The 16,975-nt window shown below is 41.5% G+C and overlaps 2 protein-coding genes across 2 annotated transcripts in view; both read right to left on the bottom strand.

Annotated features, from left to right (window-relative positions):
• The window catches only part of LOC122891026 (maestro heat-like repeat-containing protein family member 1), a 35,447-nt gene extending 33,532 nt beyond the window's left edge, over nucleotides 1-1,915 (bottom strand). Inside the window, exons 1-3 of the mRNA XM_044226416.1 lie at nucleotides 1,850-1,915; nucleotides 1,220-1,298; nucleotides 596-706 (exon numbers count right to left, since the gene is read on the bottom strand). Of these exons, the coding sequence (XP_044082351.1) occupies nucleotides 596-706; nucleotides 1,220-1,298; nucleotides 1,850-1,864 (205 nt within the window). The 5' untranslated portion in view covers nucleotides 1,865-1,915. The remainder of the gene's footprint in view (nucleotides 1-595; nucleotides 707-1,219; nucleotides 1,299-1,849) is intronic.
• Nucleotides 1,916-10,900: 8,985 nt separating this feature from the next.
• LOC122891025 lies at nucleotides 10,901-14,398 on the bottom strand. The gene is made up of 6 exons (XM_044226415.1): nucleotides 14,300-14,398; nucleotides 13,845-13,967; nucleotides 12,783-12,942; nucleotides 11,629-11,721; nucleotides 11,022-11,189; nucleotides 10,901-10,905 (listed from the first exon to the last, which is right to left on the bottom strand). The coding sequence occupies exons 1-6, from the start codon at nucleotides 14,396-14,398 to the stop codon at nucleotides 10,901-10,903; spliced, it is 648 nt and encodes a 215-aa protein (XP_044082350.1).
• Nucleotides 14,399-16,975: the final 2,577 nt, after the last annotated feature.

Below are 16,975 nucleotides of genomic sequence, written 5' to 3'. Positions count from 1 at the left end.
ATCTCCTTCCCTGCTCCAGAGCCCATCCCATCTCCTGACTGACCCCTTCTCCATATTCCTATTGCAAATAACCACGGTCACATTTTAACAACTTTTCACGTATTACCTTGCATTGTTTCACACTCCGAACGCAATAGTGAACACTTTGAGAGCAGGGACTATCTCTTATTTGAGTGTCTGTTTTCAGTGCCTTGCATTCTGCTAGACACAGAGCAAAGGTCTAGCAAACACTGGATTGGAGTTGATGCTTGTTCCCCAAGATCATAATCACAGACTAAACCACTACAAAACTCACTGCATATTGGGGAATAGTCTAAGTACCTCACATCCATTTTCTCATCTAACCTTCACTAAAAAACCCTAAAGGAAGCATTACCTTCATTTTCAGGTGAGGAAATAGAGGCACAGACTAAAAGAAATCTGCCCCTGTTTACAATGCTAATAAGAAGTGAAGCCAAGATTTAAACCTACTGAATTTACTTTGAGTTTACATTAAGTTTAAAACTGTGACTTGAACTATACGTGGGACTGTTTCCCTGATAAAAGAACTCTCATAGGAAAGAAGATCCCCAAGATTAGGCCAATGGTCACTCACCTTCCGGGAACACATCCATGAAAACTTGAAGGGCTGATACTATCTTGGCTGGATCACTGGTTTTCATGGTCTTTTGTATTAAGAATACCACCTGATCATTGTATAACTTGGCTATCAGAAGGGGGCAAATACAAGGGAATCAAGAGTATGTTTAACTAGCGAGTGGTAAGTAGAAGTAAATCATGCTTACAGCAAACCATGATGTCATGAACCAGATAAATTAGGGTCTTTTAGGCTGGAGAAAAGGAAGAGGATTGGCATCTAGCTAGATGCTTTCCTTGAGCTGGGCTCTGTCCCTCCCCTGCCCCACCATGTGCCCTCCCATAGGTCAGCATGCCTCACATGATCATTAGTGTTGTAATGACGAGATCACCCTTCTAAGCTGGTATTCATTGAAGGAGAAAGGGAAGCCAACTTCAGGTGAAGGGAGTGGAGCTACATCTTTGCCCCTTAAGATTCCTTGAATTTCAAGCAAAGCTCACACAGATTATTTTGCATCTTTTCTAGAAGGATGGAAGCCCCTTATGGGAACCTAGGTCCCTGCTCTGGTCCAGGGAGACACGAAGGTTACTCTAAGTGCCCACCCACACAAATACCTAGGGTTAGGGAACTGTGTTAACTTACATAGGGTGTAGAAAGCCTTCAGGGCAAAGACATGGTTCCGTGCAGAGTGAGGCTCTGACTCCTGGACTGTTTCACTCAGCTGTGGGGAGACCAAGGCCATCAGACCCAGGAGGACTGAAATTAGGGGCCATGGGTGTGGATGGAGGAACCAAGGCACCATGGAAATTGTGGAGCTTAGCCATAAAGGGGAATAGGAAAACAGACCCAGGAATCCACATTCCCAGCCCCAAAGAGAAGACAGTGGCAAGCAAAAGGTAACACCTATTTGCAAAATGTTCAATTACCTTCTTACTCTAGGCTGCAACAGAGAGGCCCTGACATTTCTCACAGACATGATGGGGTGCTTTGACCCTCTTGCCATTTAGCTAGAGATCAGGGGGAGCAACAAAGTTCTGTGACGTTCAAGGAACACACAGAACGTACCCAATTTATCTCATGGAGAATATTCGAGTCTATGCCCAGAATCCAGACATTTATCTATTCCAGGGAAACCTGAGATGTGTATGGTTAAGGTTACCATGTGAAAGACACCTGCCTTTACGGAGGTTGTGACCTGGGCTGTGGGAGCCATCGCCTCCAAAGAAGAGAGAAAAAGCAAGCCCAGGATGCTTCTAGCCCCACAGCACTCACCTGATTGAACAGCATGTCTGTAATATTTTCCAGCTGGGATTCCAAGTTTATACCTCCACAGCCACTAAGAGCCAGAGCATCCACAAGTTGGTAAATACACTGTGTGCATAAAGACAGAGTAAGCATAAGGTAGCCCAGACTTGCCACAGCCTCTGCAGAAATCCTCTATCCTCACATATTCTCTTCAAGGATGGGCCAAGTCATCATGGTTTCACACTGCCCTCTTGGATCCTTCCAAAAAAGGCTCAGGGTCTAATTCTTTCATAGCCAAATACAGCCATGACCTGCCCTTCCCCCTGACCCAGTAAACTACACTTACTTCCAAATAATCTCATTACTCCACAGAAAACTTCAGGGAAGGTCAACATTTCGAGTATTGGCTGACTTCAAGGGAGCAGGGTAAATTAATCAGAGCCAAAGCAAGAACTGATTCCATGGTTCTATGACTTTCAAAATTCTGAAAACTGAGTCTAAAAGACTACATTTCTACTCTCTGCCTGGTGGTTTCTTTTTTTAAGATTTTATTTTTATTTTATTTGACAGAGAGAGAGAGATCACAAGTAGGCAGAGAGGCAGGCAGAGAGAGGGAGAGGGAAGCAGGCTCCCCGCTGGGCAGAGCGTCCGATGTGGGGTTTGATCCTAGGATCCTGAGATCATGACCTAAGCTGAAGGCAGAGGCTTAACCCACTGAGCTACCCAGGTGCCCCTATCTGGTGGTTTCTTATTATTTTGTGGGTTCTTCTTATCACTGGTATACAAGAGTTCTACAGATAACCTTAGTTTTCACATGTGTAAACATGCCATTTGATTTTCTTAAAACAGGTTTATTTATTTATTTTTTTTAAAGATTTTATTTATTTATTGGACAGAGAGAAATCACAAGTAGATGGAGAGGCAGGCAGAGAGAGAGAGGGAAGCAGGCTCCCTGCTGAGCAGAGAGCCCGATGCGGAACTCGATCCCAGGACCCTGAGATCATGACCCGAGCCGAAGGCAGCGGCTTAACCCAGTGAGCCACCCAGGCGCCCTTAAAATAGGTTTATTAACATCTGATACCAAAAATGATATATATCTAAGGTGTCCTGGGGTGTCTGGGTGGCTCAGTGGGTTAAGCCTCTGCCTTCAGCTCAGGTCATGGTCTCAGGGTCCTGGGATAGAGCCCCCTCATCAGCCTGCCGGCTCAACAGGGAGCCTACTTCCCCCTCCCCCTCTGCCTGCCTCTCTGCCTACTTGTGATCTCTCTCTCTCTCTCTCTCTGTCAAATAAATAAATAAAATATTTTTTTAAAATAAAGTGTTCAATTTATTAAGTTTTGATAAATGTATACACTCAGGAAACCACCACTATTAACGTAAGGAACATACCCACTACACCTGAAGTTTCCTCTTAGGTCTTTGTAATTTCTCCTTCCCTCCCCTTCCAGCATCTTTCCTTTCCCCAGGCAAACATTGATCTGCTTTCTGTCATTACAGACCTTCACTTCCTTTTTAAGAAACCGCCAAACCGTTTTCCAAGGTGGTTTGCTAGTTTACATTCTGACAGATGTGTAGTGGCATCTCGTGGTGATTTTAAAGTCCCTCACGTCTATGCAATGTTGAGCAACTATTCCCGTGGTGGCTGTCTTGTCATCCTCATATTTTCTTTGGTAAAGCAGCTGTTCAATTTTTTGGTCTGCTTTTTAAATTTTTTAATGGGTTTTGTGTTTTTCATATATTCTGGGTATGTGTGTGATTTGCAAATATTTTCTTCCAATCTGACGCCCGTCTTTTCATTCTAACAGAACAGAAGTTACTCACTTTGATGAAGTCCACTTTATTCGTTTTGTGTTCTTTAATGGATCATGTTTCTGGTTTGTAGCTAAGACATCTTTGCCTACCCCAACTGCACACGAATTTCTCCTGTTCTCATCTAGAACTTTGATAATTTTAGGGTTTACATTTAAGTATGAGCCATTTTTTAAAAAAAGATTTTATTTGTTTATTTGACAGACAGAGATCACAAGTAGACAGAGAGGCAGGCAGAAAGAGAGAGAGAGGAGGAAGCTGGCTCCCTGCTGAGCAGAGAGCCCGATGCGGGACTCGATCCCAGGACCCTGAGATCATGACCTGAGCCGGAGGCAGCGGCTTAACCCACTGAGCCACCCAGGCGCTCTAAGTATGAGCCATTTAAAAAAAAAAGACTTTATTTATTTATTTGACAGACAGAGATCACAAGCAGGCAGAGAGGCAGGCAGAGAGAGAGGAGGAAGCAGGCTCCCTGCTGAGCAGAGAGCCCAATGTGGGACTCGATCCCAGAACCCTGAGATCATGACCTGAGCCAAAGGCAAAGGTTTAACCCACTGAGCAACCCAGGTGCCCCAAGTATGAGCCATTTTGAGTTAATTTTTATACATGATATGAGGTATGGATTGAAGTTTATCTTTTTGTGTATAGATATACAAATGTTCTAGCGCCATTTGTTGAAGAGACTATCTTTTCTCCAAAGAACTGCCTTTTCACCTTTGCCAAAAAAATCACTTGGCAGTAAATATGTAGGCCTATTTCCAGAATCTCTATTCAGTTCCATTTATCCATTCATCTGTCTTAATACCAATACTACAGTCTCCATTGCTGTAGTTTTAGAAGTTGTCATTCTTTCTCTAAACTGTTTTGGCTTTATTGGGTCTTTTTCATTTCCGTGTGAGTTTTAGAATCAGGTTGTCAATTCCTATTAAATAAAGCCTGTGGGGGGGGGGCCTGGGTAGCTCACTTGGTTGGGTGACTGCCTTCGGCTCAGGTCATGATCCGGGAGTCACAGGATCAAGTCCCACATCGGGCTCCCTGCTCAGTGGGGAGTCTGCTTCTCCCTCTGACTCTCCCTTTCTCATTCTTTCTCTCTCAAATAAATAAATAAATAAATAAATAAATAAAACCAGAAAGAAAACAAGCAAGACTGCTAGGTTCTTTTTTTCTTCTTTTTTTTTTTTTTAAAAAGTAGGCTCCACACCTAGTGTGGAGATTGATACGGGGACTCTGAACTGACTGACCAACCCAGGCACCACAAGACTGCTAGGATTTTGGTTAGGCTTGCAATGAATCTGGGGCACCCACCTGGATCAATCAGTGGAACAGGTGAGACTCTTGATCCCAGGGTTGTAAGTACAAGCAAGCATTATGTTGGGTGTAGAGAATTTTTTTTTTAAGAATTTATTTTTATTTTATTTGACAGAGAGAGAGAGATCACAAGTAGGCAGAGAGGCAGGCAGAGAAAGAGAGGGGTAAGCCGGCTCCCTGCTGAGCAGAGAGTCTGACGTGTGGTTCGACCCTAGGACCCTGAGATGGTGACCTGATCTCAGGGTCCTAGAAAAAAAATAGAGACCTGAGATCAGCTCATGATCTCAGGGTTCTGGGATTGAGCCCCGCATCGGACTCTCTGCTCAGTAGGGAGCCTGCTTCCTCCTCTCTCTCTGCCTGCCTCTCTGCCTGCTTGTGATCTCTGTCAAATAAATTAATAATATCTTTTAAAAAATGGCTCATACTTAAATGTAAACCCTAAAATGATCAAAGTTCTAGATGAAAACAGGAGAAAATGTTTTTAAAAATGAGATTTTTAAAAAAGAGGATTGCAATGAATCTAGATCAACTTGGGAAGAACTGATAACTTATTAATATTGAATCTTCAGGCCCCTGAATACTGCACATGTTTCTGTTTACTCAAGTCTTCTTTAATTTCCTCTAGCAATGATTAGTAGTTTCCAGTGTACAAGTATTACCTTTTTTTCAGATTTTTTCATGAGTATTTCATATTTTTATACAAATAATCATGTTGCCTATGAATAAAGACAAATGTACTTCCTTTCCAATCTGTGTGCTAATAGGGTAAAGTTGTCTGATAGTCCTCAGATCTTCTGTACACTTTCTGATCATCTACTTGTTCTATCAATTGTTGAAAGGATGTTGAAATCTGATTGTAATTATGGGTTTTTCTGTTTCTCCTTGCAGTTCTATTAGTTTTTGCTTTATAAAGCTCTGTTATAATAACAGACACATAATAGCAGGTACATAAACATTTAGAATTGTTAGGTGCTGTTGATAATTGACCCTTTCATCATTATGAAATGACATTTTTTAATACTTTATGATATTCTTTGCTCTGAAATCTACTTTATCTGATATTAATACTGCAGAAACAGCTTTTTTCCATAAATGTTAACATGGTACAGCCATACCTTGTTTTATTGCTTCACTTTATTATGCTTTGGAAGGTGTTTTTGTTTTTGTTTTTGTTTTATAAATTCAAGGTTTGTAGCGACCCTATATCAAGCAAGTCTGTCTGCACCATTTTCCCAACAGCATTTGTTGACTTTATGTTTCTGTGTCACATTTTGGTAGTTCTTATAATATTTGAAACTTTTTCACTCTTATTATTTTTGCAATGGTGATATGTAATCACTGATTATACTCACTAAGGTCTCCAATGATGCTATCTTTTAGCAATAAAGTATTTTTAAAGCACTTATATTGTATTTTAGATAAATGTTATTGTACACTATACTACAGTGTAGTGTAAATATAGGTTTTATATGCACTGGGAAACCAAAAAATTCATTTTACTTGCTTTACTGCAATATTCATTTTATTGCAGTAGTCTAGAACCAAACCTGTAATATCTCCAAGATATGCCTAAATATTTTTATTTATCCTTTTATTCTTAATCTATTTGTATCTTTATCTTTGAAGTGCATTTCCTATAGGAAATATAGGATATAGGTGGGTATTGTTTTTTTAATCCATCTGACAATCTCTGCCTTTAATTGGGGTATTTAGACCACTTATATATAATATGATTATCTATTTATTTATTTACTTATTTATTAATTATGGTTAGGCTAAAATCTATCATCTTGCTATTTGTTTCCTACTAGTCCTAATTCTTTGTTCTCCTGTCCCTCTATCTCTGCCTTCAAATTAATTGAATATTTTTTATAATTCCATTTGATATCCTTTGTTGGCCTATTAGCCATAACTCTTTATTATTTTAGTGGTTGCTATACAGGGTTTGTAGCACACATTTTAAAAAAATATTTTATTTATTTATTCATCAGAGAAAGAGACAGTGTGTACAAGCAAAGGGAGCAGCAGGAAGAGAGAAAAGCAGTCTCCCCACTGAGCAAGGAGCCTATGCACAACTCAATCCCAGGACTCTGGGATCATGACCTGAGCTAAAGGCTGGCACTCAAAGGACTGAGCCACCCAGGTGTCCCTATAGCACACATTTTTAATTTATCCCAGTCAATCTTCAAGTGATATTATACTACTTTACGTACACTAAGTATAGGTATACTAATACTACACTTTGTGCTATTGTCATAAATTTTACTTCTACATACAACAAATTCCACACTACATTGTTATGTTTGTTAAAATAGTTACCTTATAAAGAGATTTTTTAAATAAAAAAAATTCGCTCACATAATTACCATTTCTAATGGTTTTCTTCATTCTTTTGTATAAATCCATATTTCCATCTGGTATCATTTTCCTTCTGCCTGAAGGACTTTAACGTTTCTTATAATATGGGTCTACTGGTGATGAATTCTTTCAGCTTTTTTTAATGTGTGAAAATGTTTTTTTTCTCTTAGTCTGAAAGATATTACCACTAAGCACAGAATTCTAGGATATAGTGTTTCTCTTTCAGTACCTTGAATTCTACTATGTTTTCACTTGCATTGTTTCCAATTAGAATCTTTATTCCTCCCTTTGAAACGTGTTGTTTTTATTGTTTCATTTTTTGTTTTTACTTTCTGCATTTAAGATTTTCTCTTTTCCACTGGTTTTGAGAAATTTGAATATAATATGGTTTGGTGTAGTTTTATGTTTCTTGTGTTTGGGGTTCACTTAGTGCCTTGGAACTGTGAATTTATCAATTTCTTCAGATTTAGAAAATTCTCAACCACAATTTCTTCAAATATTTTTCTGTCTTTCCCCTTTTTGGTGAAACTCCAACTGAACATAAATGAGGCTGCTTGAATTTGTCCATATCTCACAAAGCTTCCTCTTTCTCCTCCTCCTCCTCCTTTTCTCCCTCCTCCTCCTCCTCCTCCTACTTCTTTTTATCTTTGTGTTTCATCCTGTATAGTTTTTATTGCTATGTCTTCAAGGTAATCAATCTTTTCCAATCTAGCTTTCAAACCTACAGAATACAGTTTTAATACCTGTTTTAGTGTCCTTGTCTACCATTTCTGTGTGAGTTCTGGGTCAGTTTTGATTGATTTTTCTCCCTATTATACATCATAATTTCTTGCATCTTTGTGTGTCTGGTGATTTTTTATTTAACGCCACTCATTGTAAATTAACCTTATTAAGTGCTGGGTATTTTTGTATTCTTATATTCTTGAATTTCTTCTGGGATGCAGTTACTTGGAAATGGTTTGATTGTGGGGGGAGGGTCTTGCTTTTAAAATGTGTTAGACCAAAACAGCATTCAGCCTGCTCTTAATTTTGCCCCACCTTCTCAGTGCTCTACCCAATGCCTGTGAGTTATGAAGTTTTCAAGCTGGTTGGTGTGAACAGGTACTATTCCTGGCACCATGTGAACTCTGGCTACTGTTCTCTCAATTCTTTGTTCTTTTCCTCACCTGAAACAGTTTCCTCATATTCACAGACTGTTTAATATTCTGCTCTGTAAACTCTAGCTGCATTGGTCTCCCTGGATTCTCACCACCATTTTGTCACCTCAGGAAGTCCACTAGACTCTTCCTGGGTTTTCTTTCCCTATGCCACAACCTGGAAACTCTCTTAAGAAAATTAGCTGGGACAATAAGAGGGCTCACCTCATTTTTTTCCTGACTATCAGGAATCACTGTTCTTTGTTGCCTCCTACCCAATGTCTTAAAAACCATTACCTCATATACTTTGTCTAGCTTTTAGTTGTTTCAGGCAAGAGAGTAAATCTGCCCCAGTTACTCCATCTTCACCAGAAGCAGAAATCCCTCCACTGGATTTTGGATATTCAACATTTCCTCTTTTCCTTCCCCTACCTGATGGATTCCCATTAGGGCCAGTTTGCTTAACTAGGGCTGGTTAGTGCTGGTTGATGTCCAACCAAAATTATATTATAGGCTGATAAATATCTTGATTCTCAATCACCATGCCCTGGAGTGAGAGAGGAGGAAGGAGGAGAAGGGAAAAGGGAGTAGTGAAAACATTTCCACTGTGTGACACATGAACAATCTGTGGACTAGTAGTTGGGGAAAAAATCTCGTCCTCCAACTGACTAATTGACTACATAGAGCAAACCTTTGTTCCAAATTCACAGACCCTACCCTAGGCAACATGCAGTCACATGCCAGGAGGGAGATCAAACAAGAGATTGTGTGGGTGGTCCACTAATCAGCAAAACTCAGAGTAGCTATGTGAGAAAGTTCATCTCTTTCTATAACAAGGGAAGTGCATTTGAGGTGGTGGTGTAATGGTAGACTGGAAATCGTAGTCCCTGGAAACTCGATGCTAATGAGTGTTGCACAAAAAAAAAAAAAAAAAAAAAAATTCTCATCTTGGAAATTCACAAATGTACATTAGCATATTTAGCAACCCTGAAAAAGAGACCTCTCAGATGCCTCTTCTGAGGTGCATATTTAACCATTATCTCCAGCTGTCATGCTCTAAAATCCATCATTGTGTTAAAACTGAAACCAGATTCCCACAGGTTTCTTCCAGCCAGTGACTGAATATGGCAAGTCTGCTAAGGCAGGCCTACTGCTTCAAGATATGGGACTTTTCTGATGGGTGGCTTTGGTTCAGGGACTCCCTGTTGGCCTTACTGAAACTTTTTTAGAACCACACTGTCATCTAAGGCCTTCCTCACGTTATCCCTCCTTCCCTTCCCTCCCTCCTTTCCCTTCTCCTTGCCAAGGTTCAGACATACATCGCCATCTGAGTGCTCCCAGCCTCCTCTGGCTCCCTCCCTATTTTCCCTCACCGATGTTCCTCCAATAAATCTCCTGCAACTCTAACACCATGTTGGTGTTTGCTTTTTGGAGGACAAGAGTAACCTATGTATTGAAGGCTCTAAGGAAATTCTACATTTAAGATACTAATTTTAACTCAGTATTTCCCACCCATTTTGCCAAATAACACAGGTTATTTTTGTGAAATACCCATTAAGAGTTGGATGGAACTTGGTTGGAGGAATGCCACTGAAATGGAAGGACTAAAACAACAATCAGAAATTTTTGGTTCCAGTACTGCCTCCTTTGCTCCTAAAAATACTTAACATTAATATAACAATTCTTAGGTAGGCAGAATTCTGTGATGGCTCCCAAATTTCAGGCCCTCTTTCCCAGTTATTGAATCAAGCAGTAATCTAGATGTTGATATGAAGGGATTTTCACAGATGTAACTAAGGTCCCACATTAGTTGACCTTAAAACAGATTTTCCATGTGGGCTTGGTCTCTCTCGTGAGCCATTTAAGTCTGAATCTAGAGGTCAGAGACGGGAAAGTCAGAGAGATTCAAAGGGCTATTCAACAAATTCAACAAATGTGCAGAGTGGAATTCCAACAAAACCTTATTTTACAAAAACAAGCTTCAGGCTGGATTTGGCCTGTGGGCCATGCTTTGCCAAGCCTAGCATTAATTACTCAATAAATGTGGAAAGCAAAAACTAATTGTCTTCTCTTCTCACCCTATTCCAATCACCTGGGAAATGTAGAAAGGTGTCACTTTTGCAGATACCAAAGTCATAAGCCATCGGGTTAACCGGTTCACTTCGTTCTTGAGTTTGGAGGATGGCATGAGGAAGAAGAGGTGACCAATTATCACCATAGCTTGCTCTGTCACCTGTGCCCAAGGAGACACAACAAACTTGCCTCAGCTCAGGGATGAAGACAAGATAATCCCTTAGGGGCTTTTCCTTATTCATCTTTTTATCCCGAGGGCCTAGCACAGTACCTGGCTAATAACAGTAATCAGTAAATTTAAGTTGCTTAATTGTGTATTTAACAAATACGGAGCTGGACAGTGGCATTTTCTGACATACTCTTCTGGAGAATGGGAAGCAGAGCCCAAGGAAAGTCACCCTGCTCTTTTGGAAGAGCCATTTAAGTTATCCTTCCACCATTAAATAGACAGACATGGCCCTGCCCCATCTTTGGCTCAAGACTTACTCCTGCAGCCATCCACTCAACCCCACTACCTCCAAATCCCACCTTGTTGTTGGTCTTTAGGGACCAACGATTGAAGAGAAGCCTGAGGGTGAGATAAGCCTTGAAGGACGCGGCCTCTTTTGTGATGTCCATTATTTCATCATCTGTAGTGGACAAATCCACATGTTTCCGGGCACTGATGACCAGTCCTTTGAGCACTGTGAGGAATGCAGGGAGTATGAGCTGCCCATCACCTTCCCTTCCCCTGGGAAACAGACACACAGGTGGGCACAGTTTTCTCATCTCCAACCCTAAAAGTGTTTCTAGGGTCCTATACTGGGAAACACCAACCCATTCATCACCACCCCAAATATTTTTCCTTTGTTACCACACCTGAAACACCCAAGCAGGGGAAGGAAAAGTGGTTGAGGGTATCAACGCCCATAGCATCCTTATCAAGCTTGGTCCTTGACCCAATCCAGGCCAAGAAGTCAGATGCAGAAGAGCAGCTGTTCACACCTGGTCTGCTCTCAGTCATTTCCTGGCCCCCTCCAGCCTTCCTGGATCCCTACTTAGAGGGACCAGCCTCTTTATTTGCCCTTCTTTCCTCCCTCCCTGATTCAAACAGAGTCTTCCCCAGACCCTCCTGACCCTTACCATGACATAATGCCAACATATCATCCTCTGTTTGGGCCATCCTCAGAAGGCGCAGGATATATTCCCATGTGACCCCAACATATGAAGCTGCATCTAAGAGGGAAAGTACAAGAAAGACATCCCTATCCCAGGGAGGGGAACATCCTTCACTAAGGCCAGGAACATCCTTCACTAAGGCCAACTTTATAGACTGGAGGCCAGGATACCCAGGTTCTGATCCTAGTTCTACCTCCAGAGTCTGGGCAACCCTGAACCAGTTACTTAATTTATCTGAGTTTCGGCTTCTTTAACTGTTAAATAGGAGTACAGTTCCTGACGTGACCACTACACAGGGATGCTGGGAGGATCAAGCTCGATAATGGATATTAGCATAGCACAGAAATGCAGATTATTAGGACAGGCTACACATGAACACTCCTTTACAAAAAGCCTTAGGAAATAGAGAGCTATGCTGTCTGAGATGGATGTGAAGACATTTGCCCTGATTAGATCAAGCAACATGTTTCCAGCTTCTGTTGCTGTGTCCCCTGTGCTCGCTGGGTCATGCCTTGTCATTTTGAGCCTAATGCTCAGAAGGCAAATTTACTCCCCCCAGACTCTCTTTCCCCCAGTTCCAAGTGGTAGAGAAAAGGTCACTAGTCCTGTGACTTGATTGCCTTTTCACACTTTGCGATAGAGAGAGGGGAGCAGAATGGGTAAGCGAGCCACCCCCATCACCAGGACCACTAGGGCAGAGACTGAATGGTGAGTCTCTGCCTCCTCTATTAACTTCCAAGCTTCTAACCAGATTCAACACTGCAGGTTCCCTTAAGTAAAGCCCTCCTTGCTTTCTCCTTGCTCCTACCCACCACTGCTGAATGGGGGCTTTCTATTCTGCCTTCTCTCTTCACCTGGAGTCTTCTTTCCAGCTCTGTGGGTCTCCCATGCCCTAATACATCCTATCATGCCATTCTTGGTCTCCAGACACTCCCTCCTGAGTCCCAGGAGCCCAGTAGGGATCCTAGTTTGTTCTCCCACCTACACAGACACACCCATGACTGAAATAAGTGGAGATGTCCAATGAGAGAAATCAGGAGTATAAAGCTGATCTAGAGCATATACAATGTCTCCACCCCCTGCTGCCCTGTTCTCTTCTCAGACTAACTCAGGCTTACCCTGGCGGTGGATGAGTCTCCCCACTGCAGTCAGGAGGCAGTTTGGGGGCAAGGTGTTGTGCCATCTGTCCCACAGCTTGAAGATGACTATTCCTGGAGACTGGAACCCCAGAGCCATTAGGACTGTAGTACACAACTCCTCCAGTTCTCCCTCCGGCTTCTGGAAAAGAAAGATTAACTATTCAAAAGCTAATCCCCAAGATGAGTCCTGTAACTTCTAAGAATCAGCTTTGGTCAATAAGTGATTCTCTTCCATCTAGAAGGCAAGAACTCCACTATCACCCCATCCAACAAATGCCTTCCCAGTGATGGAGGGCAAGACCTTCCTAGAGCATGCAAAGAACAGGTAGACAAAAAAATCTGCAAAGTCTCTGTGTTGGGGGCAGGAAGGTTGTGGGGATTGAAGATTTTAGAGCAGAGAAATTCCCCTACATCACCTAGGGAATCATCAGGAAGGTGGGTAGATTATGGAAGCAACTTTGGAAATCTCTTGCAGGTCAAGAATCTTGATCAGAAGACAGGCATGCCAAGGAAGGCAGGTAAACCAGAAGAAAAATAATTCATAGGTAACCAAGAAAATAAGAAACGAGATTAACCAGTGTCACGAACGTGCATGTAAAGTATGTGGGTAGATGGACAGGTAGACATTATGAACGTTCAGTCTAGAGGTGGGCTGGTACACGGGTAAGTGGATTTGAAAGACAGTGAGATGATAAGTTGAATTGCAGTAACAAAGCTGACTAAGGTATACCAGGACACAGTCTGAAAACCAGGTCAGACTTGGAGCCCAACAGCCCAAATCCTTCCCCCCTTTCCATCTCCCTTCTCCTGCCTCACCACTTTGCTTCACTGCTGTAGCTTGCAATTCTGTCTAGGTCATGGTCCTTGAGATATGCTCAGAGTATTAGATACGGACTCCAGCAAACTGTTTAGAAATGAGACACTCACATCCCAGATCCCAGTTGGTTTCCAAGTGTCATCATCCACCAGAAAGAACTCCTGGGCTCAGACCTGCTGTTTTCTTCCCCCAAAGTCCCCAGCCCAGAGGCACAGGCTCCTCACCATGGTCCTCAGGTAGTCAACGAAGATATCGGTCACCTTCTGGCATAGTGGAGGTACCATCTTGTTGTTTAGGATTTTAACTTTCAGCGACTTGAGAGTTTTAAAGACATTATCTGTTGACAACTACAGGAGAGAGGGGACTCAGGAAGAAAGGAAGTTTGAAGGGTAAAGATAATAAAGAGAATAAAGGGCCCCTAGTAGAGAAAGGAAGAGGAGGAGTGAATCCAGGAAGAGGGTTAAAGCTGGATCAGGGACTGAGGGGATGGAGGGAATATGGGTCAGACTAGGGACACGGGAATCAGACCTGGAGCTATGATGGCCTGGACCAAGTAGTGCTCTGCTAACTGGAGATTTCTCTTACTCTCCTGGCACAACGGGTATGTACCCAACCAGCTTCCTGGATGGAGATGGTCCTGTGCTGGTTGGAGCCAGTAAAATGTCTGAGATGTTCTCACCTGATCAGCAGCTTGGAGTACCTCCATAATGTCCTCAATGTTCTTTCCTGAAGTATCCCATTCCTGGTTACTCTCAGTGCTCTCTGAGGAATGTATCATAGCTATAAACATCTCTGTAAGAAGTAAAGAGCATGAACTGGGGGAGTTGTTTCTCTCTTGCTACAGGTGGGTATTTCATCAGAGGGGGATACCATGCTACAAACAAAAACATACAAGGGGCAGTGGGGTGGCTCAGTGGGTTAAGCCTCTGCCTTCAGCTCAGGTCATGATCTCAGGGTCCTGGGATGGAGCCCCGCATTGGGCTCTCTGCTCAGCAGGGAGCCTGCTTCCCCCTCTCTCTCTGCCTGCCTCTCTGCCTACTTGTCGTTTCTGTCAAATGAATAAATAAAATCTTAAAAAAGAAAAAAATTTTTAAAAACATTTTAAAAACTATAAAAGTTAAAGTTTTATTATATTATATTATATATTATTATATATTATGTTACATAATATATAATAATACATATTTATTATAATATAATTTATTATAAACATTATAAAAACTATAAAAGTTTAGATTTGTCTTTACTACAGACATTATTTAACAGGCTTTATTTACTTCACTCATTTGTAAAATGGTCATCGCTGTGGTAGTGATAGCAGGAGTAGCAGTTGTACGAATATCCAACTCATAGAGTTGTTAGGCACATTATATGAAATAATATATGTGGAATGGTGCCTGACATATAGTAATAACTCAGTAAATATTGACTATTATTCTCAATTAGAAACTGTTGGGACTGTACCCGAATCCACAGCATCCCAGTATATCTCTATAGGAGAAAAGCTTATTGTTGTCATTTTAAGACCAGGTCCTGGACATTCGATCAGGGTTAGGGGTAGCAAATGAGACAACCAAAAAAGCAACGAGAAAGGAAGTGTATTTAACAGAAGGGGAGAGAGAGGGAAAGGAAGAGAAATAGAGATGTTACATAAAATGAAGAAGCCCAAATTCCCAAAGACATGTAGAAATCTAATGGTAGGAAAGACAACAAGCAAAACCAACCATTGGAACAGGAAATTAGTTCAGAGGAAATTAATTTTGTAAAACAGCCTCTCCAAGACTTCAATAAAATAATAGTAATGATAATGATTGTTGCCATCCTCTTCTTCCCCCTCATCAAATGAATAAAAAATGGAGAATAAAGGGGGTCCCTAGGGGTGCAGTTGGTTGAGGGTCAGACCCTTGGTTTTGGCCCAGGTCATGATCTCAGAGTCGTGAGACTGAGCCCCGCATCAGCCTCCGTGCTCAATGGAGTATGTTGGAGATTCTCTGCCCCTTTCCCTCTGCCACTTCGGCTGACCCCCTCAAATAAATAAACCTTTAAAACTGATTATGTAGCTATAAAGAAGAGTTATTCAAGTAACTTTTAAACATAATATTCTAAGTGTGTACCTTTAATGGGATATCTCCTAAGGATAAAAAGACCTGCAAAGAAGTCTTGAAATTTATCTAATGAGTTTGTTATGGGTAGTGTTATTGAGGAGGTAGTTATGAAACCATTGCGTATGTTGTAGTAAATATACTGTTTTTCAGCAAACAGGATTGTTACCATGGAAGAAGGGAGATGCAAATATGGAATGGGAGCCCATGATGTTTAAATTTTAATTAATTTTATATAAATTAAGACTTCATGATTTAAAGTATTTCTGTCCATTGAAGATGCCCAAAAACCAATGAGCACACCTGAAGCATACCATTTACACTCCGCTCTTTTTTTAAAAAAAGATTTTATTTATTTATTTGAGAGAGAGTGTGTGTGCAAGCACAAATGCGGGGATGGGCATTTTTTTTTAATGTTGAAATCATACTTATATTATTTTACACTACTTTCCCTCATTACATCCATGTCTTTGGCTCTCCAGGCCTTATGTGTCCATGAAATGGAAGCTTTTGCTTCCTTAAGAATGTCTTGTCTGTCCTGCTAATGTGATTATCTCTGAAAGTCTTCTCAGGCTATGTAATATCCATGCCACTTCTTTGCAGATGCTTGGGAAGTGGTGGTGGATCTAAAAACATTCAGTTAAGAATCAAGAAAAACATAAGGCTTCAGCCATGCAAGTTCTCTGACTCTTCTCCACGTTTCTGTTACCATCACAAAGTTAATTAGATGATTCTTTAATGCTCTATAGATACATTTTATTGCTAAAACGTAATTCTACCATTGCAATTTAAGTTTAAAAAAGTTACTTTTAAGCTAGAGGGCTCTGGGGGGTGGGGGATAGTGGCGTCAAGATTGCCTTGATTCGAAACTGAGATTAGCCATTCTCCAGTTATGCGTCCTGGTGAGTTTCATCATTGCCGGATGCAATATGGGGCTGGATCATGACCTGAGCCAGTACAAAGAGTTGGATGATCATCTGACTGAGCCACACAGGCATCCCTATAACCCACTCTTTTAAAAAAGGAAAAAAAAAAAAAAGGCCTTCTTGAAGAAATGGCAGATTTCTGGTCATAAATGATTGGGAATAGAAAGAGTACAAGAGGGCGCCTGGGTGGCTCAGTGGGTTAGGCCTCTGCCTTCCGCTCAGGTCATGATCTCAGGGTCCTGGGATCGAGTCCCGCATCGGGCTCGCTGCTCAGCAGGGAGCCTGCTTCCTCCTGTCTCTCTGCCTGCCTCTCTGCCTACTTGTGAT

Source organism: Neovison vison, chromosome 12 (assembly GCF_020171115.1).
Source record: "Neovison vison isolate M4711 chromosome 12, ASM_NN_V1, whole genome shotgun sequence".
Taxonomy (NCBI): domain Eukaryota; kingdom Metazoa; phylum Chordata; class Mammalia; order Carnivora; family Mustelidae; genus Neogale; species Neogale vison.
The sequence above is the reverse complement of the archived record's forward strand: the minus strand, read 5'-3'. Positions and strand labels throughout refer to the sequence as shown.

Bases quoted from the DNA above. Each gene is read 5' to 3' on its own strand.
- LOC122891025 (XM_044226415.1), bottom strand. From the start codon at position 14,398: ATGATACATTCCTCAGAGAGCACTGAGAGTAACCAGGAATGGGATACT. The intron at 12,943-13,844 runs GTGAGGAGCCTG...TTTCTTTTCCAG, and splicing joins TTGACTACCTGAGGACCATG to AAGCCGGAGGGAGAACTGGA. The intron at 11,190-11,628 runs GTAAGGGTCAGG...CATTCCTCACAG, and splicing joins TATGTTGGCATTATGTCATG to TGCTCAAAGGACTGGTCATC.